The 27574-nt window shown below is 49.5% G+C and overlaps 13 protein-coding genes across 13 annotated transcripts; 7 read left to right on the forward strand and 6 right to left on the reverse strand.

The window, feature by feature from the left end:
- Window positions 1-672: 672 nt before the first annotated feature.
- N7516_006135 (uncharacterized protein) lies at window positions 673-2004 on the forward strand (the record flags this gene model as incomplete). The annotated part of the gene is made up of 1 exon (XM_057218855.1): window positions 673-2004. One exon carries the CDS (start codon window positions 673-675, stop codon window positions 2002-2004), a length of 1332 nt encoding a protein of 443 aa, XP_057072946.1.
- Window positions 2005-2368: 364 nt separating this feature from the next.
- N7516_006136 (biotin--[acetyl-CoA-carboxylase] ligase BPL1) lies at window positions 2369-4669 on the reverse strand (the record flags this gene model as incomplete). The annotated part of the gene is made up of 5 exons (XM_057218856.1): window positions 2369-2877; window positions 2943-3214; window positions 3266-3832; window positions 3897-4539; window positions 4603-4669. 5 exons carry the CDS (start codon window positions 4667-4669, stop codon window positions 2369-2371), a joined length of 2058 nt encoding a protein of 685 aa, XP_057072947.1.
- Window positions 4670-4775: 106 nt separating this feature from the next.
- N7516_006137 (uncharacterized protein) lies at window positions 4776-5265 on the forward strand (the record flags this gene model as incomplete). Its single annotated transcript, XM_057218857.1, has 4 exons — window positions 4776-4834; window positions 4886-4917; window positions 4967-5031; window positions 5197-5265. 4 exons carry the CDS (start codon window positions 4776-4778, stop codon window positions 5263-5265), a joined length of 225 nt encoding a protein of 74 aa, XP_057072948.1.
- Window positions 5266-5451: 186 nt separating this feature from the next.
- On the forward strand, window positions 5452-6461 carry N7516_006138 (putative mitochondrial genome maintenance protein Mgm101; the record flags this gene model as incomplete). Its single annotated transcript, XM_057218858.1, has 2 exons — window positions 5452-6068; window positions 6188-6461. The coding sequence occupies 2 exons, from the start codon at window positions 5452-5454 to the stop codon at window positions 6459-6461; spliced, it is 891 nt and encodes a 296-aa protein (XP_057072949.1).
- Window positions 6462-7031: 570 nt separating this feature from the next.
- On the reverse strand, window positions 7032-9995 carry N7516_006139 (serine/threonine protein kinase; the record flags this gene model as incomplete). The annotated part of the gene is made up of 1 exon (XM_057218859.1): window positions 7032-9995. The coding sequence occupies one exon, from the start codon at window positions 9993-9995 to the stop codon at window positions 7032-7034; it is 2964 nt and encodes a 987-aa protein (XP_057072950.1).
- Window positions 9996-11058: 1063 nt separating this feature from the next.
- Window positions 11059-12306, reverse strand: N7516_006140 (phytanoyl-CoA dioxygenase family protein; the record flags this gene model as incomplete). Its single annotated transcript, XM_057218860.1, has 1 exon — window positions 11059-12306. The coding sequence occupies one exon, from the start codon at window positions 12304-12306 to the stop codon at window positions 11059-11061; it is 1248 nt and encodes a 415-aa protein (XP_057072951.1).
- A 612-nt stretch (window positions 12307-12918) lies between these two features.
- On the reverse strand, window positions 12919-14930 carry N7516_006141 (uncharacterized protein; the record flags this gene model as incomplete). Its single annotated transcript, XM_057218861.1, has 4 exons — window positions 12919-13757; window positions 13814-14399; window positions 14455-14773; window positions 14866-14930. The coding sequence occupies 4 exons, from the start codon at window positions 14928-14930 to the stop codon at window positions 12919-12921; spliced, it is 1809 nt and encodes a 602-aa protein (XP_057072952.1).
- A 1442-nt stretch (window positions 14931-16372) lies between these two features.
- Window positions 16373-18085, forward strand: N7516_006142 (RING-H2 finger protein; the record flags this gene model as incomplete). Its single annotated transcript, XM_057218862.1, has 4 exons — window positions 16373-16555; window positions 16609-16996; window positions 17051-17576; window positions 17650-18085. The coding sequence occupies 4 exons, from the start codon at window positions 16373-16375 to the stop codon at window positions 18083-18085; spliced, it is 1533 nt and encodes a 510-aa protein (XP_057072953.1).
- A 1705-nt stretch (window positions 18086-19790) lies between these two features.
- Window positions 19791-21347, forward strand: N7516_006143 (aspartate aminotransferase; the record flags this gene model as incomplete). The annotated part of the gene is made up of 4 exons (XM_057218863.1): window positions 19791-20024; window positions 20094-20225; window positions 20317-21159; window positions 21229-21347. 4 exons carry the CDS (start codon window positions 19791-19793, stop codon window positions 21328-21330), a joined length of 1311 nt encoding a protein of 436 aa, XP_057072954.1. The 3' UTR covers window positions 21331-21347.
- A 488-nt stretch (window positions 21348-21835) lies between these two features.
- N7516_006144 (uncharacterized protein) lies at window positions 21836-23173 on the reverse strand (the record flags this gene model as incomplete). Its single annotated transcript, XM_057218864.1, has 3 exons — window positions 21836-22076; window positions 22167-22966; window positions 23054-23173. The coding sequence occupies 3 exons, from the start codon at window positions 23171-23173 to the stop codon at window positions 21836-21838; spliced, it is 1161 nt and encodes a 386-aa protein (XP_057072955.1).
- A 305-nt stretch (window positions 23174-23478) lies between these two features.
- Window positions 23479-24426, forward strand: N7516_006145 (uncharacterized protein; the record flags this gene model as incomplete). The annotated part of the gene is made up of 1 exon (XM_057218865.1): window positions 23479-24426. One exon carries the CDS (start codon window positions 23479-23481, stop codon window positions 24424-24426), a length of 948 nt encoding a protein of 315 aa, XP_057072956.1.
- Window positions 24427-24804: 378 nt separating this feature from the next.
- On the forward strand, window positions 24805-25164 carry N7516_006146 (uncharacterized protein; the record flags this gene model as incomplete). The annotated part of the gene is made up of 1 exon (XM_057218866.1): window positions 24805-25164. The coding sequence occupies one exon, from the start codon at window positions 24805-24807 to the stop codon at window positions 25162-25164; it is 360 nt and encodes a 119-aa protein (XP_057072957.1).
- A 288-nt stretch (window positions 25165-25452) lies between these two features.
- N7516_006147 (putative PB1 domain protein) lies at window positions 25453-27366 on the reverse strand (the record flags this gene model as incomplete). The annotated part of the gene is made up of 5 exons (XM_057218867.1): window positions 27342-27366; window positions 27132-27281; window positions 26740-27075; window positions 25548-26690; window positions 25453-25482 (listed from the first exon to the last, which is right to left on the reverse strand). Exons 1-5 carry the CDS (start codon window positions 27354-27356, stop codon window positions 25453-25455), a joined length of 1674 nt encoding a protein of 557 aa, XP_057072958.1. The 5' UTR covers window positions 27357-27366.
- Window positions 27367-27574: the final 208 nt, after the last annotated feature.

Consider the following 27574-nt stretch of genomic DNA (forward strand, 5'->3'; position numbering starts at 1 on the left):
TTTTATTTAGAATCTTCCAATGCGAGAACAAATGATGATCATCAGTGCAGTTCAGAACAGTTATAGAAGGCATTACGAATAAGCAGACGATCAGAGAATGAACGGGCCACTTCCCTCTTTCGAAGAACAAGTAAAGATCTTCACCAGCGGTATTGCAATTAACACTGGCTGGTTTAAGTACAAAGTATACTGTTCAAACCAAATACCATAGTCTCGATCCCGAGTGAGAAAATAGCCCATACAATAGCTATAATGATTGCCAACATCTATGATATCTTCGCAAGGTGTTGCAGAGCGTGCGGCCAGCTCCTAGGAACAAGATTTGTAGTTGAGTAACTAACTAGTTAAGAATAGTTGTACATGTAAGAGGCCAGTTGGGCAGGTGTGGTTGTAACATGAACACAGCCACATATAACACCGCCTCAATGTGGCTATGCAATTGACCAATCCAAACAACAACACAACAAAACAACACAACACCAAAACAACAAAATAATCTCCCAGCTGCCCAGTGTCCCACTGACGTGGTCCAAGTTCTAAGTGGAGAATATGTAGCCTAGAAGCTCACCGCAGGTCATGCCGCCTAGTCTCTCTTTTTTTTTTGCCAATTGTTTCCTGTTCAATAAGTTCATATCGCACCAATATATTTCTTTGTCTTCATTGGTTTCATACATGCCTCAGATTTCAAACACTCCAGAATCTTTGCTTCCTCGCTCAGATTCTCGAAACCCAGCGACAACATGTAGAGGCATAACCGCCCAAGGCCGGCCCTGCCGCCGCTCTTTGGCATCTCCAAATCCATCGCCTGCTTCTACTCCCCGAAAGAAGGATCCTCGCCAGGAAGCTATAGATGCGGCATCTTTGTACTGCTGGCAGCACAAAGATCAAGATTCATCAGTGAATCCACATACGACTGTCCTCACTCCGTCCAAGACGAGGACAAGCATCGATACATTAATGGGTCGACTGGGTGTGCTCGAAATAAACGATGACCCAGTCTCTCCAAAGCCAAAGCCTCCCCACAAACGGTGGGCAAATCAAAGCAGGCCCAGTCAAAAGCGCCGACCGAAGAAAAAGACCACCTTTTGCTGTTTCCAGATCGTGGAAGACAGCGGCGAGGACGACAGACCGGCCTCAGTCCAACGGCCTAAACCCCCTACAAGTGGTGTTTCGCCTTCCTCAAATCCGAATCAAAAGATCAAACTGCCCGCCTCAGCCGGAAGGCCACAGCATACGCAAGTGTCACCAACTCCAACATCCCGACCATCTACGGGGAAGCCTTCACAGCCCTTATCGTCGTGGATCCCGTCTACAGTTTCCCCGCAGACAACATCCACTCTTGTAGCAGAACTGGCCAAACCGATCTCTAGCGCCGACGACGAAGGCTATATCTATATGTTCTGGGTGACACCCCAAACAACTACCACACAACGGAGCGCTGAATCCACATCAACGCGAGACATAGCATCTTCCCCACTACCCCAATCCCCACAAAGTAGCAACCATCTTCACCCACCCAGCCAGCCACGCAGCGTCAGTGAGGCAATCCGTGCAGCACGGGACCTCAATGCCCTCACCTCAAACCCAACATCAACCACGGCCGGAACGCTTAGGCTGAAGATCGGACGCACGAGCAATGTACACCGTCGACTCGCTGAATGGAGTAAACAGTGCTCGTACGACTTGACCTTGATCCGTTATTACCCTTACACGCCATCGTCATCCTCGTCATCTTCCCCTGCTAGGGTGGTGCCATCCCAAAACAGCCGCAATAGGGCGCCTTCGGCCTCTTTAGTAGCTGGAAGGAAAGTCCCGCATGTGCATCGCGTGGAACGACTCATTCACCTTGAGCTGGCAGATCTGCGCGTGCGAGACTTAGGACAGTGTCCTGAGTGCGGGAAGGAGCATCGGGAATGGTTTGAGGTCGAGGCTGAGAAGGAGTCCCTAAGGAGAGTGGATGAATGTATCCGACGATGGGTCTCCTGGGCCGAGTCGATTCCTTGACGCCTTGATACTGTAATCCTATATACTCATCTTGCGCATCCTTTTTGTCTACATATATAATCGTCTTCGTACACATTCGGAGCTCCATTCTATATATCAAACTCGACTGCGGAACTGTTTAGGGAAAAGTGCTTATATTAAAAGTCATGTATAAGGCGTGGACAGTACGATTGATAAGCGGGCCCTTTTCCTGATCTCACTTAGAGGACCGGAATCGGGTCTACCAAGATGGCCCATTCGGACAAAAAACTGTGCACCTTGTGGAGAATTCTGCGGCCGTATCTTTATGCCCGAATAGACCGAATATGTATGGGATGCATGTGTTTCAACCTATTTATCTACACCTATTTATTTATTAGTTGATCTATACCTTCCGCTTCACCAGCCCACGGAAGAAGTCGAAGCTGTTACTATCACTCTGTAACTGCCACACGCGTCCGGTTGGACGATCATTCCATCCCAACTCCTCGGCCAGCAAAAGGCCCCAATCACGGGTGATACCCTGAATGCGAGCGCGAGCACCGCCCTCCTCTTCTAGCGTGACAATCTGGTGCATGTGTAGCCAGTCTTCATAATACATAGCCTCGAAACCTCGGTCAAAGCCTGTGCGCAAGAAGCGGGTATACAGGCTTTCGAAGGTAGTCAGAATACGAGCAAGGAGCCTCTCGAGCGTGACAGGTGAAGCGGTAGCAGCGCCCGGCGATGCGTAGCGCGCGGCGAGAGTGGTCAATGCGGTTGTCGGAGAGGCGTTGGTGGCATTGACACCGATACCGACGACGGAGATATACTCGTTTGACATGAAATGAGAGTTGATAAGAATACCGCAGATTTTTGTGTACCGTTTCTGTTCGGGATCATCTGGATCCAGTGCATCTGTGGAGATAGACCATCCATCAGTAAACCACCCTTATTAATATAATAAACCACCCGAGACTTACAAATATCGTTGGGCCATTTCAGCTTGACGGGGATCTTCTCGTAGCCTTTGGCGTAGTTCTTGATTCCCCGGACTACTGCCATAGCCGATAGATACTGAAGGAACACAACCGGTGCCGACTGAATCTTGTCCATAGGGTGTCGCACCACAGTTGAAAAGATTAGAGAACCTGCTGGTGAGACCCAGACGTTAGATCCGCGTCCGCGTCCGGCGATTTGTGCTGTAGCCGTAGCCGTAAATCCTTGTGGCAACTGACGAAGCAGCTTCGTGTTCCTGATACTCGTTAGAGCGGACCCATACCAGACTTATTGACCAAAAACTCACTTTTCAAGAATTGTGTTCGTGCTAGTCACTACCTCTCCATATAAGAGATTGGAGCCAAATGTTGTGGCCTCTCCCTTAGACTCGGATTGGTATTGGCGGAGATGGGAATAGAATGCATGGTGGTTGAAATATGGAGTGAGTTTGGAAGATGGTATATCATCGTGGAACACAAGTCGCTTGATGATTGCCTGGTAATCAATTATACCCTCGCTAGGCTCCGACACTGCCGCGGGAAGTGCTTCTTCTAGTCCACCAAGATTCCATGTTCCAGGACGTTGAATGCGGAACGTATCGTGTTCGTCCTTGAGACACTCGGTCTGACCTTCTTGGGTGAATGCAGCTCCAAGTCCCGACAGGATATCCATAGGACCGTCAGCATCGATTCCAGACACGTGCAAGGACGACAGTGAAGGCACTGTTGTCGTGTCCTGTGTGACCTCGAGTCCAAGTTTGGACAAGCACGCCTTCAAGAAGTCCGTCCGTTCCTTGTCATCGGCAGCGAGCGCCGCCACCATATCCGCATATTCAGCGCCGCCCGCTTTCGGGTCCAGATTAACAGCCGCAAATCTAGTTCGTAAGTTAGTGGCTCAATCAATCCCGCCAATTGAAATCATTGAAATCCAAAACATACTCAGGATGAGGTCCGGTCAGGACTGCTCCTCCATTGCCGACTTTGCAGTATACAACAGCAGCCGCGCCCTCCCCTCCATCGACATTCAACTTTTCAGTATAGCTCGCAAGAACCTCTACCCCTTTGTCTGCGAGCGTCGACGCATCAACGAAGACACCACCGCCATTGTAGTACGACCGGAAGGTGCTTGGCACGGTGCCGGTGCCAGTGCTTAGAGCATCCTCAGCCACTTCGATCTCCGCAGCGCGTGCCCCCGCCTCGCTATGGTAAACAAAACCCGGGAATGCCCCGCCCCGACAGATGCCCGGATAGAAAGCCAATTCGCGATCTCCAATGACCTCCATTGTCTTATCGCCAACCTCGAACTCACAGCCCTTGCATCCGTAGTAGCCACCAGCACACAGACCGAGGTACCGCCCGCCATTGCGGACAAACTGCGTGATGCGCCGGTTCCCCGCACCATTGAGTGTGCGACAGTATCCCATATCCGCGCCGCCGGGCATAACTAGCATAGCGCACGTAGTCATCCATGGCTCCTTGAGGAGCATATCGCCCGTCACAGGTATAACGGCATAGTGGTGGGCGAGCAGGCGGCGGAGGGTGTAAAGGCAATGACGGACTGAGTCAACGGTGGTTCCATTTCCTGTTGAGAAGTCGTCGGGTCAGAAAAGGACTGAGGTACCAGGCTGAGGAAAGTGAAGCGAACCGGTATAAACTAGGACATTGAGCCTTTTGCCACTGAAATTGGCGTTATTGCCCGTTGGCGTTGTCATTGTTGTTTCGTTGCAAAGGGAAATGAGCGCGATAAGATACTAGTTCTCCATCTTCCGCCGAGGCCAACCGCCTTTCTCCAACTTTCCTTATTACCATACCTCAACCATGTCGAACAACGTGGAGAAGACAGCTGTTATTCCGGATGACGATGAGCCGGATGATTGGTGAGACCATTTTCAATTGCCTGGTCTGCGTGGTGCTAATTGAAATGGCAGGGACAAGCGGATCTTCAGCACAGGCTGCCATAGTATGTTATACTCAATCAGAGTCACAAACGCCATACTAACACATATCAGCTGAGCAGGATAAGATGAATGACTGCTACTATGCAAAGAAGGACTGGCGCGAATGCAAAAAAGAGGTGAGCTATAATATCCGCCAAACCGAACATATATCATTCCACCTAAAGCCATTGGAAGGCCAGTTCTGCTGTGATCGTCATTCCACTCCTTCAAAGACCAATGAATTGAGAAACAACAACACATAGCTCCAATTACCCAGATCATACTGACTCTAATCAACACAGATGGAAGCTTTCCGCGAGTGCTGGAAGCGCCAGGGCAACGATCAGCGAACACAGACCAAAGACGCATAATGTACCCTACTCATGTATAATACCATGTTCAAATAGTCTCTTCCAATCAATCCCACTCAATATATATACCCGATTATCCCAATATTGACAGAACGAAGCTTTCAAATCTACATCACGTGATCGTATATATTCACCTCGTTGCAAGACCTCCCCCTGGACCTTTCCCTATCAACAATACAAACCACGATGTCTGCTCCTCTCCGTATCCGGCCCTGGCGGGTAATTGAGACCCTCCAAAATGCGACACAGCTTTCGCGCTCCTCAAGAGCCCCCAATCCAAGAACCAGCCAGCTCTCCAGCCCAATGACCAAAAGAGCTATCAGCTACACGACCAAGAACCAGAACAACCAACCCACCGCCAAACCCCCACCCTCATCCTCGTCCTCTACCGCAAAGCCCACCCCCTCAGCTTCAACACCTATCCCAACCGGCGTCCCCGCATCCCGCGTCCCAGGCTCAACCCCCAGTCGCGCAACAACCGAAAACATCTCCAAAAGCGGCCTATCAGACAAACCCCTCGAGCTCGAGCGCCCAACGGAAGATAGAATCGACTGGACGCGCTCCTTCCACGGCTTGTCTGCCGAGCCATTCCCCAAAGAAGCGGCCGATATCCTGCTCGCGGAGACGGAGCCCGACGAGGTCGAGATCAAGCCCGATGGAATCCTCTACCTACCGGAGATCAAATACCGACGGATTCTCAACCGCGCTTTCGGGCCTGGTGGGTGGGGTCTCGTGCCGCGGAGCGAGAGTATCGTTACGCCGAAGACGGTGACGAGGGAGTATGCTCTTGTTTGTAATGGACGGTAAGCTTTGCATTTTCCCTGTTTTCTTTTACAATCTTGCAAGCTTGTCTACCAGAGAAGCAGAACAAGACAAAAAAAAAAAAAAAGAACACACCCAGCTAACACACTTCTCTTTCTAGTCTCGTCTCCGTCGCCCGCGGCGAACAGGACTATTTCTCCCCAGACGGCATCCCCACCGCTACAGAAGGATGTCGGTCGAACGCGCTCGTGCGCTGTTGCAAGGATCTAGGCATTGCGAGTGAACTTTGGGACCCGCGCTGGATCCGCAAGTACAAGGCTAAGTACACGCGCGAGGTATTTGTTGAGCATGTAGTTAATAAGAGGAAGACTAAGATCTGGACGCGGAAGGATGATCCTGTTGGATATCCGTGGAAGGAGAGTGGTGCTAAATAGGGTGGTTAGGAGAGTTGGATGGCGTGGCTAGGCTTTTACCTGGACTCTGTCAGACTTGTATTATAGAAATCTGTATCTGATATGTGTTGGATTATGGGAATATTATCTGTTTCTCTACTCGGTATTTCGTTGAAGTACTTCTATCATGGGTTTCTCTGGAAGTATTACCTATATAAAAATATGTATGAAGCATAACTCACATGTTAGATAGATCCCAGGTTCAATACCTTTCTGTCCCATGTCCCATGTCATATGCCTATTATCTCTATTGTTAGTTTCGAGCCATCTAGATACCGTACGTAGTAATATAGTAAACACCACAGTAGAATCGTCTTGAAACATAAAGTAGATTTGATTTTAACTCCCCTAAAATCGGAATAGCATAGTCATAGCCGCACGCCAAAGGGCATAAATTGTTATGCGGCTCAAAAACGTAGAGAAACGAATCTATCGACATCATACACATAATATGAACAACCCAGGAACGAAAAAGAAAAAGTAGGTAGCCAAGAACGGGTAATCAAGAAAAGGTCAACGATACAAAAAAAAAAAAAAACAAGGAGAAAACAATCAAGTCTCATGCTCCCCATATGGAGACTTATCCTTCTTCCTCAGCGGGGCAGTATTGTAAGCCGCACCCTGCTGCGAGATCGACGGCTGGGGCGGGGAGTAGATAGACGGCGGGGAGACGGGGTCATATCGATCCGAGAGCTGGTAATTGCTGGCCGCGGTCACACCAGAGATATTGGGATTTGAATCGCGCCGGTCGAGTGCCGGTGTGTTCTCAACACTGTACCCGCCAACCGGAATCTGATTGTATCCCGTGTCGTGGGAGTAGTAGCCGCCGCCGTTGAAGGGGTTAGGGTCTGGTGACCCAACCATCTGGACGGTGCTCTGGGTTTGGTCCTGACCCGAGTGAGGACGGGGCTCGTAGCGGGCGCTGTGACGGGAGCCTGGCTTGGGGGTTTCGAGGATGGGCACTTGGCTTGAGGATGGGGTCATGCCGGCGGGGACTGGGGAGAGAGGAGCGTTTCTGGGCGCATCGTGCTCGTTGTAGGAGACGTGATCGCCGAGCTTGCGGTGGCCGGTTGACAGGCCGCGGTTGAGGCCTCCACTTCCGGCGTGCACGTTTAGCTGCTTGCCTTGGTTGGAGGCGTTGGTGGAAGTACGGTGGAGGGCGTTCTCGTGATTATCGTAATTGTCGCGGCCGGAGTCGACGGTTGGGGAGCGGGCGTTGAGCAGTTCTACAATGGCGGCTTCGCGCTCGGCGTTGGTATGAGTTGATCCGCGGTGGGTGATTGTTCCGGAACTGGCCCGGTTGTATCCTGTCGATTGGGCTATGTTCTCGTGGTTGAGGATACCCGCGGCGGCAGCGGCGACACCGGGGTTGGGCTTAGAAGAGTCGGCACCGCCGCCCTGAGTAGACTGGCGGCGACCTGCACCTGCACCGGCGCCGGCATCATCACCCTTGTCATCGCCCTCTGCGGCGTCGGCAGTTTCTTCTTCGGGAAGATCAACACCTGGGCCGCGAACCTGGATCTTGCGGACAGCTAGGACCAAAGCACACAGGAACTTAGATCGTCGGGCAGCGCGAATCGTCTCATTGGACCAGTTAGACTTATGACGGATGTCAACGCGCAGCTGGAGCTTGTCCATATCACCGACGCCATCGAGCTCGATGTCAATATCCGGCTGGAAGTCACGGTTGTTCTCCTTGTCGCGGACGAATTTCTCCATCTCCTCACGCAGCAATTGAACCTCGGCGAAGCTAGTGTCGAAGGCCACAGGGATGACAAGCTGTTCGTGCATAGCATTGGCGCGAGTAAAGTTATCAACCCAGAGACTATTTAGAATATTGTTAGGCACCTGCGTAATACGGGAATCGGTGACATTGCGGAAGACAGTGAAAAGCAGCGAGATACGCTCAACGACGAAAGGTTTGTCGCTGACTTCGACACGATCGCCGATATCGAAGGGATGCTTGACGAAGAGGAAGATGCAGGAACCGAGGACTTCTTGGGCGGTAACGGAGAAGACGAAACTCAGGGAGAGCAGCGAGGTGGCACCGGCTGCAATGACAGTACCGAATCCAGTGGTCACGAAGGAAATGAAGACAAGAACACCAACCAGACCAGCAACACACATGAGCAGGTTGTCCAGCACACGGATAGCCTGGTCGACATCGTGCATGCTGTGGTTCAGGGCCTTTCTCATGCGTCCAAACTCAGTGATGGTCAGGACCATCTCGTCAAGACTGATATCACCATTGCCATCCCTGTCAAGAGCCATGAAGCACTCCTCGGCCTCAGCCTCGTGCTCAGCACCTAGGACTTCAACGATATCATCCATGAACAAAGACTCACGGCCCTCGACCACAAACGACATCCAGATACGACGGGCCAGGGCAGCAGCGTGGCGCTTGCGCTCGAGGGCCTCGATAACCATGGTGTGCGTCGAAGTCGGGTTAAACACTTGCTTACCAGTAAGCTCCGACGCGACGTGTCCAAAAGCGGCGGTGACTTTGTCACCAACACGACCGACATTCTTGCCTACTTGACGGAGCATGCGGAGGGGCATAGCGGATGACCGCTTGCCGCCATTGGTGCCAGCCTGAGCCAGGATGGAGTCGAAAATGAGCGAGTCCTCCTCCTTGAATTCAGCGCAGTACACGGGGAACATATTGCGCGAGGCCTCGAAGAGGAGAGAGACCAAGTGCACATTGCGCTTGGAAACCTGGATCTTGGCGTCGAACTGCTTGCGGTGGTAACTGATCGAGATGAGCTGCACAAGGGCCTTCTCGGCCAAGTAAATGATGCTGCAGACGAGCAGCGCAAATAGAATATTCTTGATGGTCTTCTCCCACGCCTTGACACCCGTGTCACCGGAGTCCTGCTTACCAGGATTCAACGTCATAACCGGCAGGAAGGTCACGAGAGAAACAATAGCCCAAATCAAAAGCGCAATGGGGGTTTCGAGGGCGCGCAGAATAAGCGCATACTTGCGGGTGCCGGAGCTGACGATACCGCACAAGAACTGGAAGAAATAAGGAATGTAACGGGCGAAGACCTTGGCCGCCCACAGGCTGACCCAGACGATCTCAATCCAAGTAAAGAACCAGTAGAGATGAACACCACCAATTTTCGCGTTCGTGGCGACAGTAGCGCCAACAATGATTGGAATCGCGATCAAGATCCCGATGGGAAAAACATAAATCAAGTAACGAGTGATGAGGGAGTAATTCAGGACAGCTTGGTAGAAACGGCCCATACGGTTGATAGTACCGTCCTCGGGCGACTCAGCAGGCTTTCCAGACAATTCATTGATATCAGTATCCGTACGACGCCTGCCGCCAGGACCCCGATGATGATGGTGGCCAGCGATAGGTGCCTTCTCGGTCTGCGAGGCCCCGTCCTGGGGGCTGGTATTGGTGTTCCATTTACGGGCACCCGTTTGGCCACGAGAAGTCGTCTCTGTGAGCGGGATATCAATGGTCACGTCGTTGGGATTCAACATCCCATTGCCATGGCCCGGCATGTCGTGTAGTTGCTCGAATCGGTGAGCCGTCAGTCGCCTAGTGGAAAGACTAAGACTCGAACGCCCCATCGTAAGGAGCTCGGAGGCCAGGCAAAGCCTTTATTGTGTCAATGCAGATCCACTCCTAAACCAATTGGTTCGATTGCGGAGGTGACTTTCGTATGGTGGAGACTCGGGGAAAAAAAAAAAAAAAAAAACAGTCCTGTTACAGCACACCAACGGGTGGTAGCCCTGCTGTTTTTTCGCCTCCCCCTCGCCAGGTGAACCAACAATTTCCACGCTTTTTCTTTCCTCTCGCGATAGCTGTCAGGTTATGGGTGGTATAATTGGCGGACCAGTATGCACTGAACTTTGGCAGTCGATCGTTCAATGTTAATGGTCAAGAAGTAGGTGGAGATGTGGATCGGCGAATTGGGTGCTCTAGTGAGAGATCTAAAAGCCGTAAATGTACAATATGTACGGAGTACTCCGTACAGTAAATGAATGACTAAATCCAAGAGAGTGTCAAGTGTAAGAGAATTAAAAGAAGGAAAAAGGAAAGTCTTCAATTAGAAAACGCGAACCCATATACGTGTGTTTCAGCAGGACCCGTTGGGGGAAACAGGGCAAAAATGTGAGACCGCCCTCTTTTCCCCCTGTGGAATCCTTTCCAGCCTCATCATTCGTTGTTTTTTTGCTTCTTAGTCTGTGTCCTTATATTATCGATCGACTCTAGAACTATCGGAGACCCTCTTCTTCGTTTCGCCTTACAACACACGGACTCCGTATTCCCCCTGCAATCTACAAAGTACGTGACTTATCCTCGAACAGGATCAAGCAACGCGAATTCCGACATGCAGGTCCACTACCCCCCACACGTCAATGTGTCTGATCATCCCGAGGTCCAATAAACAGCTCACATCGTCGGGTGGCTTAAGATCAAACACAGTCTATGGAGTATTCGGTTAGCCAACGGAGAATAGGAACAAAAGGCTGATTCTAGATGCAACACAAGCACGTAATGTACGGAGCATATTGTATTTAATTTATTTATAGAGCGTGGGGGCTCAAAACCAACCCCGATTTACGCCCTCGAGTCAACATGCATCTTCTCCAGCGCAGTAACAACCTGCTTCCTATCCCAACCACCCTCCAACCCCCGCATAACAATATCCTGTTCACTCTCCGGCGCCATACCACTCAGGGCCGGCGGTCTCTGATCCAAATTCGTCGGGAAAGGATACCCCTCAGCAACAGCCTGCACAAAAGTCCTAATCTCCCTCTGCTTTAACGAATGCGTCTCAGGATCAAGTTCTTGTCCGGCCAAAACACCCCCAGCGACGCGGAACCGCTCAACCAGTAAATCCCAAGTGACATCAACAAGCGGGATAAAATCAACAGTCTCCATAGGCTTCCCAAACGCACTACTAATCTGCAGCAAGTTTGCAACACGTCGGAAACCCCCGTTCTGAGGATCCATCTGATTCGCCCCCGCAGCATGGAACAGTGCCGGATTGAAAAACAAACCATCCCCGAAACTCAACGGTAGCGCAACATATTTCTCCTGGAAGAAAGCGCGGAACTCAGCTTTCCGCCACGCCAGATACCCAGCCTTGTACGTCTGACTATATGGCAGGAACCGCGTTGGTCCACTAGCGACAGGCATGTCGGTATGCGCGACCGCCCCCTGCAGAGTCAGGAACTGCGACGTCAGCTGCGTCGCGGCCGGGTAGCGCTTGCAAGCTACTTCTTCCTGGAAGCCGAGGTGGTAGTCGCGGTGTGCTTCCTGCGCTGCGCCGCCCGGGTGCACGGCGTTGACTTGGGCTGTCACGCGATATGCTGGACCCAGCCAGGACTCGGAGACTGCTGCTAGCCATGGGTTTGAGTAGTAGTCAATGAAGGAGGAAGGGTCTTGGAGCGCGTGTTTTGAGAAGGAGTTCCAGATACGATCGTTTGTGCCGCCTACGGCGAAGTGGTCTCCTTTCTTGTTTTCTGATTGCGCGGCTTCGCGCGCGATAATCTCGTTGAAGGCGACGTTTGTGGTGTTTAGGGTTGTTTCATATTTTGTTGGTGCGTACATTGATCGTAGCACGTAGACGCCTGGGCCTATGTGGAGGATATGGTGCCATTCATCTTGGAGACGGTTGATTAGGTCTGATGTTAGGCCGGTGGATTCGAGGGCGGCGAGATCGTAGATGGGAATGTTAGATTGGACATCGCAGGCTAGTGGGTACGTTGCTGGATTCGTGGTTTGCGAGCAGATGTCTTTGAACTCAGAGAGTTGGGGGGTGGAGGGGGAGTAGAGTCGGGATGAAACTCCATGACCATTCATGATTGCGTATATCGTACTTCTTGAATCCAAAATATACAGAAAGTATATGTACAAGCTACACCCCAATTGATGCCTTCGATGAACTGTTTAAATATTTTACGGGCGGAAACCAATGTCCATCGGCTCCCCGCATTGAGATCGGATATACGGGGAATACAAAATATTCAAGTTGCGATTCGGAAAATGGTGTCCGTTGAAAATGAGGTTGCGAAAAAAAAAAAGACAAGACCCCCCAAAAATTCAGAAATAATAGCAAAGGAGTTCTAGACCTAGAGGGGTATCACAGCTATCAAGCAGTATAGTACAGGTCTACCGCTACCACTGAAGCACAAAAGAAAGAAAAAAAAAAAAAAACAGAAGCCAAGTAAACCATTCAGAGTCCTCCCGGACGCCAAAAGCCAACAGGAGAACGCCGAGCACAGGAAAAGCCTTGCCTTGCAAGAGCAAAAAGCCCATGCATAAAAATAAGTGGCATCCGTGTTGTGCCTGTTTCATAAGATCCAAATATTCCCAACCCACGCAAATCTATGCTTGAATTTCAAAAACGTCTTTTTTAGCAGGAAAAGAATTTCGTAAACGGTGCGTGACTGGGCACTAGGCACCCGTGGCAATTCATGCATTCATCATGACCGCTCCAAGATCCGATGTGAGGACCGATTCGGACGGTGTAGGTTGGTTGGGTTTGGATTCGCCCAGGATGAGTGTGTGTTCAGACATCGTCTCGACCAGAGCACTCGGTCCTCCAGTGACGGTGAAGAGGACCTTCATGAGGAGAGTAGGGCCCTGCCCGTTGAGACCGCCTTGGGGCTGGCGTCGGGTGTGGGTGAGCAGCACACGGACCAGTTCGCGGATCGCTCCATCAGTAGACGGATCGTGGATGGCGTCTAGGCCGTCGATTATAAAAACCAGCAGTGGCGGGGCGGATTGTAAAAGGGTATCGACTAGTGATAAAGCGGCTTTCCAGCTGGCCAGGGTACCGTCTAGTTGGCGAAACCGCTCTGCGCTGAGATCCAGCACAGCGTCGCTGTCGACTACAGGAGGCAGCCAGTCGATTAATTGCCGAATTATACTGTAGGTGAGGGCAATTAAGCCTCGCTCGTGTAGATTCAGCCCTTTGGCCTCCTGGCTAGGAAGGATGCAGAAATGGGAAATGACGGGCAATCGAGCTTGACGTGCGAAGGAGGCATAGCAGGCTGAAATTAGAGCCACCGGGTCGAGGGAGGCGGTAGGTTGAGTCCCGCCTACGGCTAGGGCCTGCGATCGCGAACTGGTGGCCCATTGCTGTAAAGATGCAACGATATTACCCTCGGCGACGACCTTGACATCGGGTTTGTAATCGCAAATCTGATCATCACTATCGAAGAAGTCCTGGAGGTGCTTGGATGAACTTTGAATCTCGAGTCGTCCAAGACGACGCTTGGATCCCCTCGACCATTCAAAAGAGGATGTGTCTATTAAATTGGGTTAGACGGGTGATCGAACTGCACAATGTGTATGACTTGGTTACCTATATTTGGAGCTGGAGGCGTGGTTATGCAGACAATGCCACTGCTCTGTTCGCTGACCGGCTGCAGTTGCTCGCGCACAGAACTCAATGTCTCTGCCAACAACCGATCCCGGCCCTCCCTATACCGAGTACGTTCCTCTGCGTCTTGTTGAATCTCCCAAATGAGCCGACGGGTGATGGTATTTTGTGCCGCTATCCGACGGTCCTTTCCCCGACGTCCAACTTGGCTGAGTCTAGACTGCTCCCAAAGTGCCCGAGAGCTATATGGGTCTTCCATCTCCTCGTCGACATCCATGGCCGCATGTTGCCATGGAAGGTTCCGTGCTTGCAGTTGTATGTAGAGGACCAGATGATGAAATTCCGAGTACACATCCTGGCTATGCATGTTCAGTAACTGGCATGTGGACCTTCGAACATACCAGTCCATGAACTCGGTCAAAAAGAAGAATATTAGGGCGTAGGTTTTCGTAATATGCGGGACTGCGTTTGAGATTAAGGTAGGATCACTAGGAAGACTGAGAGCATCGTGGATATTTAGCAGGGCAGTAGCTAAGCCCTCCATTACCCGTGGGTAATGCGATGATGCCTGACGCGTTATGTTAGCGATGGATGGGAGACCTGCGTATAGATGACCCGCGCACCTTGATCACTGATTGGAGGACTCCATAAAATAAGGGGGTATAAGCCATAGGGTCCGGGAGGGTAGAAAGGAGGGTCGCGTGGGTGTCGACAGTGGGAAGGAGTCGATCGCACAAGTTCATGGAGTCGCTAAAGACCCGTTGTCGGGGACGAGACATCCAGAATGTCTTGATGTTGCCGAGTAAGGTCTGCACGTCGAGTACTGTCTGTGGCCGCTCCTCCCATTGGACCTGATCCTGGGGTAGGAGGAGGCTGATAAAGCGTTTCCAGGTGTGGGCTAACTCATTGCGTTCAATATCGAGTTCGGCGATGGCGGGGGTCCTAGGGAAGGATACGGGTTAGAGGGGCATTTAAACAGGGTCCAGACTATTGATGTCACGATGGGTCCCGAAATGGTCTATAGAGAGGCTTACGACGAGATTGGCTTCCCGTCAAAGCGGTGTTGCCAGGCCCGGCTCGGGATGGCAGTCTCGGGCATGATGCTGCCCACAAAGTTGATAAAGACAAAGCAGGTCCTCTTTTTCACGACATGTCCCAAAAAAGGAGATGCGGGTTTGAGGATGACGGGGGAAAAATGGAGAAGGATGGGGAAGGAAGAATTGGACTTTTCGACGTGAAGGGTGGGTTTTGCCGCTTAGAGAGGGGGACGAAGCTAAAAATGAGAAGAGGAAGGGAAGGAAGAGAGAGAGAGAGTTGTGTTTCTATTAATACCTTTACTCTCTTTTTTTTATTAACCCTTCTCTATCTTTTTCTGATTATAAGGTGCTCTAGAGCTGTCTTATCTGACCTTATTTCACTTTATTTCACTCTGATTCAGCTTTTCTTTTTCTCGTTCTTTTGGTAGTTTTTTTTTTTTTTTTTTTCCTTTTTTGGTATTTTTTTTTTTTTTCTCCCACAGTAATACAGAGTAAGAAATGCAGTCCGGGCCTGATGAGAGCCGAGGCCCTACCTTCGCCACTGGAATAAGTACATACATATATAATAATGTACCTAATACAAAATATGCATAGGATTAACCTTGGAAGGTATCTGATATATAGAATATAAGTATAAGTATATATTATAGTTATGATCTATATCAGATACAATAAAGCGGAGACTTAGCTATGAACATAACTATACTTAAAACATGTGTGTCCCCGGGTGTTCGCCTCTCCAGATTTCATTCTGGAGAACTGGACATCAAAGAACTTAATAAGGTTTAGGTCTTTTTTTTTTTTTTGTTCTGTCTCTTTCCTTTTTTTTGTGGGTCAAAATAGACGGGGTGCATTGATTTAATAGGTATCTGCGGGGGAGAACGTTGATCGTGGAACAATAATCCTGGAGCTGAAGAAGTCTATTGAGGGTGTCAGATCAAGATGTAAGATCAGATCATGGGGATGATCATGTTAAATGTCTCATGTCTGGGTTGGAGGTGAATGATAAAAAGAAAAAGAAAAAGCAAAAAGCAAAAAGCAAAGAAGTAAGACAGTGGACGGAAGTCCGGGATTTTAATAAACGGGCAAGTTGGGCGAATGGATCGAATACGAAAACGAGTGCATCATCGAAATGATCTACCCTTACTTAACCTGTGTAGGGTAAGTCCAGCGATGACGTTCAATGTGATAGATATAGTACAAATGGACAGTTATAGTTAACTATATATTAGTTATATACTTATCTAGGTACAGATATATATATGGATAAATGGTTATAATAGTAATTTACAATAATAATGTACAGTAATATACAATGCAAATCCCCCAAACTCCTAATCTCCTCTTATCCGCTTTGATCCCGCCCCAGCCCTGTTAGGGCCGATCCTCTCCCCTCATTTTCTAATTTTCCCGGTTTCTCTCTTTTTTATGCCCCAGCTGCTCCAGGGTTTGACTTGACTAATGTGACCCCCCACATTAATCCCATTCCGCCGTCTCCCGCATAATGGGGCTGTTTCTTTTCTTCCTCTTGTTCTTCTCAGTTCAAGCAAACGTTGTCTCGCTACCGTCAAATAGTACTATTCAGATCCAATCCACTGGGTTTCGTATTGAGGGAACCACTCTCACTGGCCAGAAGCTTGTTCCCTTAGCCGATTCGCTGATTCAATCAACCACGACCCAACTCAAGGTGCTATATAACCTTCTACGCAATTGCCGCGGGGCACTGCTGACATCTACCAGTCCTTTAATATTTCTGGCACTGCCACTCAAGTCATCCCAAGCAATTCCCTTAACTTAAAGAGCTCACAAATCGCTTGCATCTCCTGTGACCAGGACGACTACACTGGAAATATCCGAGTGGACGAGACAATTGAATACGTCACTTCTGCTCAATCCGCTGCAGCCATTCTGCTATACAGCAAAACAGCTACCGGCTGCAATTTCACTTCCGATGATCAGACCGTTGCACCGTATCGCAATATCTTCACATTCAAAACCCGAGGCGGCTATTCTGCACTACTCGGTGCTTTCAATCAATCAACAACTATCAGCATCGTCTCAATGTCGTACCTCACCGGTGTTCCTTCCGATAATGATGCCGGTGGCACGAGTGACAGTCCCAACACTGGTTCGTATTTCCACTCCTCTACCTTCGTTCCCATCCATTGACTTACCCTTCCAGCCATGATCATCCTATACAGTATCACGGGTATCATCACCGCCCTGTTCCTGGGTATTATCATTACGGGTGCAGTCCGGGCTCATCGCAATCCTGAGCGATATGGCCCTCGCCGGATTGCCGGGCGAGTGCGGCAAAGCCGGGCGCGAGGTATAGCGCGAGCAATGTTAGACACTATACCGGTCGTTAAGTTTGACGACAAAAACGATGACGTGGAGGCCGCCAAACGAAACGTTGAGATGGTGGGCGCTGAGGATCGTGAACACTCTCAGGCCGATGGAAACATGGGTATATCGACGCCCCGCGAGTCTGAAATGCCAACCCCAGACGATAACGAGAACCCCACTCCCACTCCCACAGCCCCCGAAGCCAAGACAGAGATGCCCGACGCAGGTAACTTCTCGTGCCCGATTTGCACAGACGACTTTATCAAGGGCCAGGACCTACGTGTACTACCCTGCAACCACCAATTCCACATGGAATGTATTGATCCATGGTTGATGAACGTATCTGGCACCTGTCCCCTTTGGTATGTTCTATCTGATATTGATATTAATATCAAACTCAACTTCCATACATCAACCAAACTAACCATATCGCAGCCGCATCGACCTCAACCCACCCCAATCCGAAAACCCAGAACAAACCGAAGAAAACACCGAACAACCCGACCACGCAACCACAGAAGGTGGACCAGTCCTAACAACAGAAGCGTCCCGTCAGCAAGCCCGTGAGCAAGCCCGCCACACGCATCGCCGTCTAACCAACTACCTCCACGGACCCCTCAATGCCCGACGAATGCGCGACGCTACGGTTGAGGAGCGTCTTGCTGCGCTCCGACGCGTCCGTGAAGCAAACCAAGGCGAGGCCGCGCCCGAAGAAGGATCACATCGTGGTCTGACCACTCGATTACGCGATCGCTTCCGTATCCGAACACGCGCTCATGGTGCCGAGGCTGAGTCTTCTGCTGATGCCGAAAATGCTGCGCCTTCTCCGGCGGCTCCGGCACCCGTCCATCTCACACCGTCTACTGCATGATTTCACTCCTTCACGTATCACTCCTTTACGTTTTGCATATATTTTCGATTTACGATTCAGATGATCTCAAGGTCCTCGGTAGGAGGCTATATGGCGTTTTTTCTTTTTTTTCTTTTTTTTTTCTTCTTTTTTTTTTTTTTCTCTTTTTCATTGGGATATGGTTTTCTTTTCCTTGTTTATTTTCTGTATTGTTGGAATGAGCATTTGCTTTTTTTTTTTTTGAATGGGGGTTGGAGGAAAAGAGAGACTGGATTTTCTCATTTATTTGTATCTGCTGGTTTCTTCTCTGCATATACCTCTTTGTATATCATGAATTTAGGGTCACATACATTTCAACATACATTTGGCATATATCTTAGAAGGGATTAAGGATATATAGAGGTAGAGATAATATTTCCATCACGAGGACAAGAGGTCTAGATTTCCAAGGTTGGATTGATGTCCATCTACATCATCGATCCACGAGCTATCATCTCATTTGTCCTGATTATCCTTGACCAAAATCTAGTTGGGGCTGTGTCCAAGTCAGCAGGGAGCAGTACCATGGGATTCTGCAGCTTTATCTCGAGGACCTACCTAGGTATGCATATATGAGGCTGTTTCATATTAAAAAACCTGATAGAGTCTTATGATGTTAAGATCGCCAGGTACAAGTCATTTTCTGACCGATTGGCTGACTGAACCTGCCCAGGTAGGATTGCATCGGCGGGTGTACAATCATTTTAAACACCCGTGGACCGTTTTACGTATTTGGAGTATGTGAGGTATATATTAGGTACTTTAATCTGTCTTCATCGGTAAATCATATATATAACTAGTTATTATTACGTTCACCAAGCACTATAATAACACTCCCACGGGAATATTATCTCTGTCCTGTGGGGACCGTTTATTTCCCCCCAAAATCCGTCTTTATTTCTCCGAAGTCCCCGGGTCCCGGGATCCTCCTGAGTGATTTTCGTCCCCTCACGAGTGTGGGGGGATTGACACATACATGGAGTTCCAAGGTTACTGTATGGAGTAAGGTCGAGTATTACTGGAAAGAGATACATTGCCAGAATGTTGTAGTTAGTATATACGGAGTAGTGTAATTGGAAATCAAAGTACTCCTTATGGACAAGATAACTATGTTGTATACAAGATTGTACAAACCCCTGAGCCGAGACCTATCATGCAACAACCTTGGCCTTCCAGAAGGGTCTCCACAGTGCGTCTTTTTCCGTTGTATGACACACTGTTTCTAGTCGGGTGTAGCCAGTCGGAGGGTCAATCTGTTTATTTTGATTTTGTATTCTGTCTGTATTCTGTGTTTGTGTTTGTGTTTGTGTCTGTGTTACTGAAATAATATCGAATTTAATGGTTGTTGTTTAGATATAGATATAGTTATAGTTATAGCATGTGAACTAGAACGAGAAAGATACGGCAAGTCGTTCCCTCGGTATCTTGTGCGCCGAGGATATATAGAATACATATACCTAGGTATGTATATAGCTAAATAAATAGAAGAGACAGAAAGAATACTACAACTATACCAAAATACTACTCCGTACCTCACGATAATTCAATTACAAACGGAGTGCGCTGATTCCCCCCAAAACCCCACCCCCTCACTCCATCCGGTGAACGCAAGTAGGAATATCCCGTTTCGGTGTCAGATTCCGGGGAAAGAAAACTTACGTTGGGGAATTTCGGGTATAATTGTACCATGACTTCGATTCAATCCGCCAGAGATCGTCTTTCTTCTCTATCATCACACATCATGGGTTCCTCTAATCCTTCAGTATTTACCACGGCCAATGTGGCTGCCGCCCCCGAAGATCCTTTGTTTGGTCTTATGAAGGCCTATCGCGAAGACCCCTCCGATAAGAAGGTTGATCTGGGTATTGGTGCTTACCGCGACAACAACGCGAAGCCTTGGATTCTCCCGGTTGTCAAGAAGGTAATATCTATATTCTTCGCTTTTCTATCTCTATAATGCAGTTATCTAACCTCCATCTACAACATATAGGCCGATAACGCCATCCATAACGATCCCACCCTCAACCACGAATACCTCTCTATCGGTGGTCTCGCAGAGTTCACTTCCGCAGCCCAGAAACTGATCGTCGGCGCAGACAGCCCTGCAATTCGTGAAAAGCGAGTATGTACCTCTCTCTCTCCTCCCATCTCCCTTCCAATATCCCCCACCCTCACCCCGCCCTCAGTAACACAAACTAACCCACCCCCACTAGATCTGCTCCCTGCAAACAATCTCAGGCACCGGCGCCGTCCACCTCGGCGGCCTCTTCCTCTCTAAATTCCACCCCCAGAAGCCCGCAATCTACCTCTCAAACCCAACATGGGCCAACCACAACCAAATCTTCACAAACGTCGGCCTGACCCTAGCAAAGTACCCCTACTTCTCCGTCAAGACAAAAGGCCTTGACTTCACGGGCATGATGGCTGCCCTGGAAGCCGCACCACAAGGCTCCGTAATCCTCCTACACGCCTGCGCCCACAACCCAACAGGCGTCGATCCCACCGAAGACCAATGGAAGCAAATCGCAGAGCTAATGCGCTCCCGCTCGCACTTCCCCTTCTTCGACACCGCATACCAAGGCTTCGCCTCCGGCGACCTGGTCCGCGACTCCTGGGCCATCCGCTACTTCGTCGAGCAGGGCTTCGAGCTGTGCGTCGCGCAGTCCTTCGCTAAGAACTTCGGTCTGTACGGTGAGCGCACGGGCGCTTTCCACTTCGTCTCTGCTCCCGGTCCGGACGCGTCTGCTGCGTCCGCTCACATCGCTTCTCAGTTGGCTATTCTGCAGCGCTCGGAGATCTCTAACCCGCCCGCTTACGGTGCGCGTATTGCTAGTCGTGTCCTTAATGATCCCCAGCTGTTTAAGGAGTGGGAGGCGGATTTGCGGACGATGAGTGGTCGTATCTTGGAGATGAGACAGGGACTGCGGGAGCGTCTTGAGAAGCGGGGTACGCCTGGTTCGTGGGATCATATTACTTCTCAGATTGGAATGTTTAGTTTCACCGGCTTGTCGGAGGAGCAGGTTATGACGCTGCGCTCCAAGTGGCATGTCTACATGGTATGTTTTGACTTTCCTTTTTTCGTTGGTGTATTGGATTGGATTGCGCTAACTCTCTTTTTCCTACAGACAAAGAACGGCCGCATCTCAATGGCTGGCTTGAACACACATAACATTGACTACTTCGCCGAGGCGGTTGACAGTGTTGTTCGCGAGTCTGCTAAATTGTGATACCTACCTGATACCCCAGTCTTGACATAGAGTGGAAACACTTAGCGAGACTTGGTCTGGCGTTCTATTTGCTTTTTGAAAGCTTTTTTTTGGTGGAAGTTCGGAAGGACTTTCATTATGCAGCAATTTACCATATTCCGGGACTTTGGTCCTGATTTTGTATTTCTGAATCCTTCACTCCGTAGATAGTATATATCACATGTATCACAGGCAAATCGTGGACTAGCAATTGGCATTGAACTAGTGTCGGACTATTTTCTCAATGGTTTCTCTACAGCATGCCAATAGGGTTGATGCCTCGGATTCCCATTCATTTGGCCAGACCGGCCGTCCATAGTAAGATACAGCCTAACAGCCAGACGAAACAACTACGACATCCTAATTGAGGAAGATACCTTGAGACAATGTGCTATATTGTAATGAAATAGACATAATGGTATCTGGTATCGTATGAAAATGCCTTCCATAAAAGCATCTGAGATAAACCTGTCCAGCAGTATCGGGACTAAAAGACCAAATCCCAAACCACAAGCCAGGTACACAACCCAACAGTCCCCCAGAAGACAGCCTGCGCCGTACTCCGTCGCTCAGTAGCACGCTTCAACTCACGATTTCCCTGTCCGACATTTGTCTGCGTTGTATCCACATCCGAGACAAGCTGAGAAATATGTTCCTCCTGCGTAGCGAGGTGAGAGACAAGGGTTTCCTGCAAAGAAGAGATCTCAAGGAGGGATTTCTCAGCGTTTCTAAAAGCGCACTTATATCAGCATAATCCAAAAACCAATCCGAACGAAAGCCACGTCAAAATGAAGAAAGAAAAAAAAAAAAAAACATACTGGACCTTCCCCAACGTATCCTCATAATGCCTAAGCATAGAATCATTCTCCTCAGCAAAAAGCTGCAACTGCTCCGGGGAAAGCTGCGCCTCGATCCGCGCCGTATCCGCCTGACTCAGAACCGCCGCATCAGGCGCCTGGAAAGTAGCATCGAAGGAACCTGCACCCGCAACCCCAGCTCCAGCCCCAGTCCTGTCCGACACAGAAACAGACCCCTTCCGAGGCCCAGTGCCATTCCCACCGGTAGGTTTCCCCGCAGCGACCTTATAAAGCACACTCTTCTCCTTCTCCCGTACCCTCTCAATCCTCTTCTCAACCATCCGACGCTGCACACCAACGGCACTCTCAAGCCCGCGCCTCAGGAACCAAAGCACGCTCTCGCGGACAGTTGCTACCGACCGCGCGCTCTCCTCTGCCCGCATCTGTTCGGCGGATTTACCCTCGTTTTCTGCGCTGGCGCTGTCTAGTGCACCGCCCCCGCCGGCCCAGCGCCAGAGAAGGGCGCCGGCGGCGGAGTGGCCGTATTTCTTGTGGAGGAGGGTGGAGGATGTTTCTTGGCGGAGGGATTCTGCGGAAGAAAGGTTTGCGATTGAGGTTGCTAGGTCGCGGAGGAGGAGGGCGGTTGATGTGTCGACTGCGTCACGTTCGGGGTCTGTGAGGTTTGTTTGGGCGGTGGCCGTTGGGGGTGCATTTTTGGGGTTGGGGGGTATGGTGTTTTGGCGCCGTTGTGGTTGCGTTGTTGAGAGGTAGGCGTGGCGGATTGATTGGAGGTATTGGAGGAGGGAGTGGATGTGGGAGTTCTGGGTGTACTTGTGTTAACAGGTTCTTTTTGCTTTGCTGGGGGTTGGGTATAGTGGGTGTGAGTGAATGCGGAGGGTGTGGCTTACAATTCGGTATGCCTCCTTTAGGAACTCGTCGGCGGTTTCTGTGCAAGGTTTTCTGGTTTGGGGGATTGATGAGCCTTGCTTTGAAAGCAGGTTGTTGAGGGTTGGTGTTAGGTCGGTCATTGTGAGAGTGGCATGGTCTGAAATGTGTCTAGTGTTGTTGCTATACTGTACACTTGTCGATCAACATCCAACGTCACTGCGTAGGTGGTCTATCCCGCACCCCGTACTTGTTTGTTTCTGGGGTACACGAAGTACTTGGAGCAGAGATGGGATGGGGAATATCACTAACTATTTAAATTGTCTTTGGCATTTGTTTCTCTTGCTCTTTATCATGCAACTCATCAATTCTCAAGTAGTATTACACCTACACAGAACTAACCCATCTCTTCAACCACTATACTACAAGAATCACATCACATCCATCAATGGAGGAAGGTCAAAGTCAATTCCATCTTTTGCGAGTCTGTCCTGGAGGCCCAGAGGGTGATGGTACCCTTTCAGTTATCCTAGGCGATCACAGGGGCATGTCCGACGAAGAAATGCTAGAGGTTGCCTCAAACTACAACCACATGAGCGGGTTCGTCTTCCCCACACGGACAGGCTCAGACTGCGACTATGAGATCCGCCTCTGGGACCCACGCTATGAACTAGAGAACTGCGCCTATGCAATGATTGGAACTGTGTGGTTAATATGGAAGCTTGAGCTGGTGTCAATGGATTACGTCTATATCTGGACCAAGACTGGTCGTGTTGAAGCAAGGATCACAAAAACTACAGACAAAGACAGCACAAAGGAAAATATCTGGGTTGAAATCTCTTACCCGAAATGTACAGTCACGGAGAACGTGACCAACAAACACATCGACGCCATACTACATGACCTGAACATCAAGAGAGATGACATGATACCTAGATCAGCAATCCAGAATGCTGGCACGAACAGAAAGGTGAAGACGCTGATTCCGATCAAATCAGTTGCGAAGTTGAATGAGTTGGAGCTGGAATATGATCTTATTAGGAGGAACCTTGGCAGGATCAAAAGCAATGGTGTGTGTCTGTATGCCACCGACGATCACAAACCGTATGAGTACGAACTGAGGCAGGTTCCTGAAAATGGGAGGGATTGGGAGGAGACTGCGACTGCTTTGGCTTTTGGGGTGTTGGTAAATGGTGTGGTCCGTGACCCTAACCAGATGCTTAAGATTAGGCAGCGTTTAGACGAGGACCGTCATCGTGAGATTAATTTGAGGTTTAGGACATGGGGAAGTCATGTTAGTGGCCTCTGGATCGGAGGCACAGTCGAGTTTGAGACTGAGAAGAGAGAGACTGGAAAGACAAGACAAAGAACTGGGAGACGGATACTGATTGAATAGGGGACGGGGGAGACACGGGATGTCTGCTCTTGTTAGGTAGTTGCAGGCCATGGACTAGCATGACATAGTACACTTGATAGGTCATACACGTTTTTCTACAAGGATCGGAAATTCTAAACAAAGACTAAGCATAAATCACCTTGTGATTGGTGGAAATTACCATGTCTCTCTACCTCTGACATTCAACGTATCGGTTGATGGCAGACAAGGAATCAGCCAGGTTTCAGATATACCGGCTAGACGTCACTTTAGTGACACAACTTGATATTTTTGCCGCAATTGTATCAGATAGATTTTTTGTTTAAAAGCAACTTCATCTTCCTTTTCTAACATTTATCAAATCCAACAATTCCATCTTCCATCATACACACATCCAACATGGCACATCCACTTCAAAACAAGTGTCCAGCAGCAACATCTACAGATCTGCCCACTCTAAATTCAACCCCATCCATCGCACGGTTGATCACTTCATATTCCCTGCCTCACCAAATAGACCCCCTAGTGTCAGGCTTTGGAAATACCACTGATGCTACAAATAACCAAATCCGTGACTACCACCACCAAGTCAAAGCAACTCTCACGAACATCCTCAACGACGATCGAGTGAAGCACGATCCCTGCGGAAGTCGCTGTGTACAGAAGATCCTGTTGGAAAACGAGCAGGATATGCGGAAGCAACGGAGACATTCACTTAATACAAATACATGTTCTGCTAAGCGGACGATGCTATTTTAGATGAACTAGCAATACAATAATAAACCATGCTTCTTCTCGTTGTTGCCAGGGGGAATGAGGATTAGTAGACCCAGCCCTATTTAGTTCTCGGCAACAAACCTCTTCCTGATTTAGGTAGTCCACGAGCCTACCTACAATATTCTCTTAAGTATAAACCCAGATCGAAAGAGAATTAAATCAGTATTCCTCATGCACTGGTCGTATTTTCATGCTAAATATGCAAAACAGGGTATAGACAAAAAAAGAAATCATGCTAATATCAACAGAGAAGAAAATCCAATCATGCAATCAAATCATAGAGCGTTCTTCCACCCATATCTAGACAAGAACACCAGTCAGGAAAAGCGATTCTCAAAAGAATCACAAAAGACAGATAAACTCACCTCGATCTTCCCCATCTCACTTCTCTCCCGTTTAGCAACCTCCTTGGCCGAACTAACCAGCAAATCCAAATCTTCTTGGTCTACCATGGTAATCATATCCCCATCATCCTGCACCTTCATCTTCAGAGGACACCTGAACCCGAACTTCTCACGGATGCGAGTTTCAAATTCCCCAAACTCAATCTTCGGCCCAATCATGATATACCTAGTATCATCAGGAGCGTGTACTTTTACTCTAAATTTCTGAATCTCCGGTCTCCTCGGATTCGCATGACGGGAGTATCGCGCCGGAGAACGAGTACGCCGTTGTTGGGGCGACTGACTGGGACCAGCCTGAGGAGCGGCGACGAGCTCGAAAGCGCCGTCGTTGAGGGTCGTTGCATCGCATGTGTCACTGCCATATTCTTCCTCCTCGTCGATGTATTGGGGTGGTTGGTGGCGGGATCCACGACCCCAGCCTGTGTTTGCTAGATTGCGCTGACTGGAGTACGGATCGTACTGGTCTGTATGACTGTACTCTGGTTCCGGCGCGTAGGCTGTGTTCGTGTCGCTGAGGTTTCTGCGGTGGCTGACTTGCTCGCGGGGTAAGCTGCTTCGACTGCTTTCCTGGTATCCGCGCATGTTGTTTTGTCGTGAGGATGGTCCGCGCGGCTCTGAGGCTGTGCGTGTCGTTCCTATTCGTGGTTTCTCGGTGGATGTTGGCTCTTGTGCATAGGGTCGGCGGTCTAGGCTGGCACCTGTGCGGTCTAGGTCTAGACGGGGTGGGCGGACGTTTCGGAGAGATGATGTTCGGTGGTGTCCAGATGCTGATCCTGATCCAGAGGCTGTGCTGACGGATCGGTCGTCTGGTGGTGGTGTTGGAGGGAATACGTTGCGGTTTAGGGGTGGTTCGGATTGTTGACGAGTGCGGCTGCTGAGGTTTTGGCGGACCAGGTTGGATGCCGCGAAGGAGACTCCTTCGCGGCCTTGGAGGGCTTCTTTGTCAATTACCATTGGATTCCATTGGTGGTCTGATGTTTGATTGCGGTCCGATGCAGCAACTAGGCGAGCCTTGCCTAGATAATCTTTTGTTTTGAGATTTTTGACTTTGGCTGCGTTGGGACGATAGAGGACCCCCACTGGGATTGAGAAGACGGTATAGCCCTGTGTTTAAATTAGCTTGTATCGCAGCGGGTTAGTGAAATCCACATACATCTGCATTCTCCCGGATGGCATCGTCGATCACATCGTGGTCCGGGGTAACCTTTTCTTTGGCAGCATACTCGAGGTCCTGGATGCCCGGGTTCATTTGCCGGAGATAGATATAGCAGAGACCACGATTGAACAGGACTTCGCATGAAAAGAGGCGGAATAGGAGACCCAACTGTTCATAGTCGATCGAAGTATTCCCTCGCAGATACAACAAAGTGTCATTAAAGTTGGCCAATGCTTCTTCGAAGTCGCCGATCAAGAAATTAGATACACCTTGCTGAAAGTACGCGATTGCCAGATACCGGTCTAGACCGACAGCACGTTGATAGCATTCTACCTGCAGCGAACTCAATTAGCTGTGAAATAAATAAATAAATAAATAAGTTCACTTACTGCTTTATGGTGCTCGCCTAAGGTTGCATAGATCACTCCACAGTTGAACAAGATCTTTGATGTGTCGGCAATCTGATCAAAGCATCGTAGGGACTCCTCGAAGTCTTGATTGTCATAGGCATCAAGGGCCTGCACCCATGTTTCGATTTCCTATTCGACCACGATGTCAGCATGCTTAATGTTCTGAGACCACAGCAGATATACCCTTACTTGTTTGAGCGACATTGTCCCGGAAAGTATTAAAGTATTTTTGTCCAAGTCTCTTGTGCCTAGATGATATAGATTGGGGAAAGACTTTGTAGGTACTTTCCATCCCACTCTCTAGGGCACGGTAATATATCTCCGTAGGTGTCCGCCAGCTTGGTGGGCTCACCAGCGTAAAGCCGGGAAAGCGCAAGTATAATATAATTGCCAATGGATGGCCAAGGGACTCTCAGGACTCT

This window comes from Penicillium verrucosum (assembly GCF_028828655.1).
Source record: "Penicillium verrucosum strain IBT 35672 chromosome Unknown utg000002l_segment0_segment0, whole genome shotgun sequence".
NCBI classification, from domain to species: domain Eukaryota; kingdom Fungi; phylum Ascomycota; class Eurotiomycetes; order Eurotiales; family Aspergillaceae; genus Penicillium; species Penicillium verrucosum.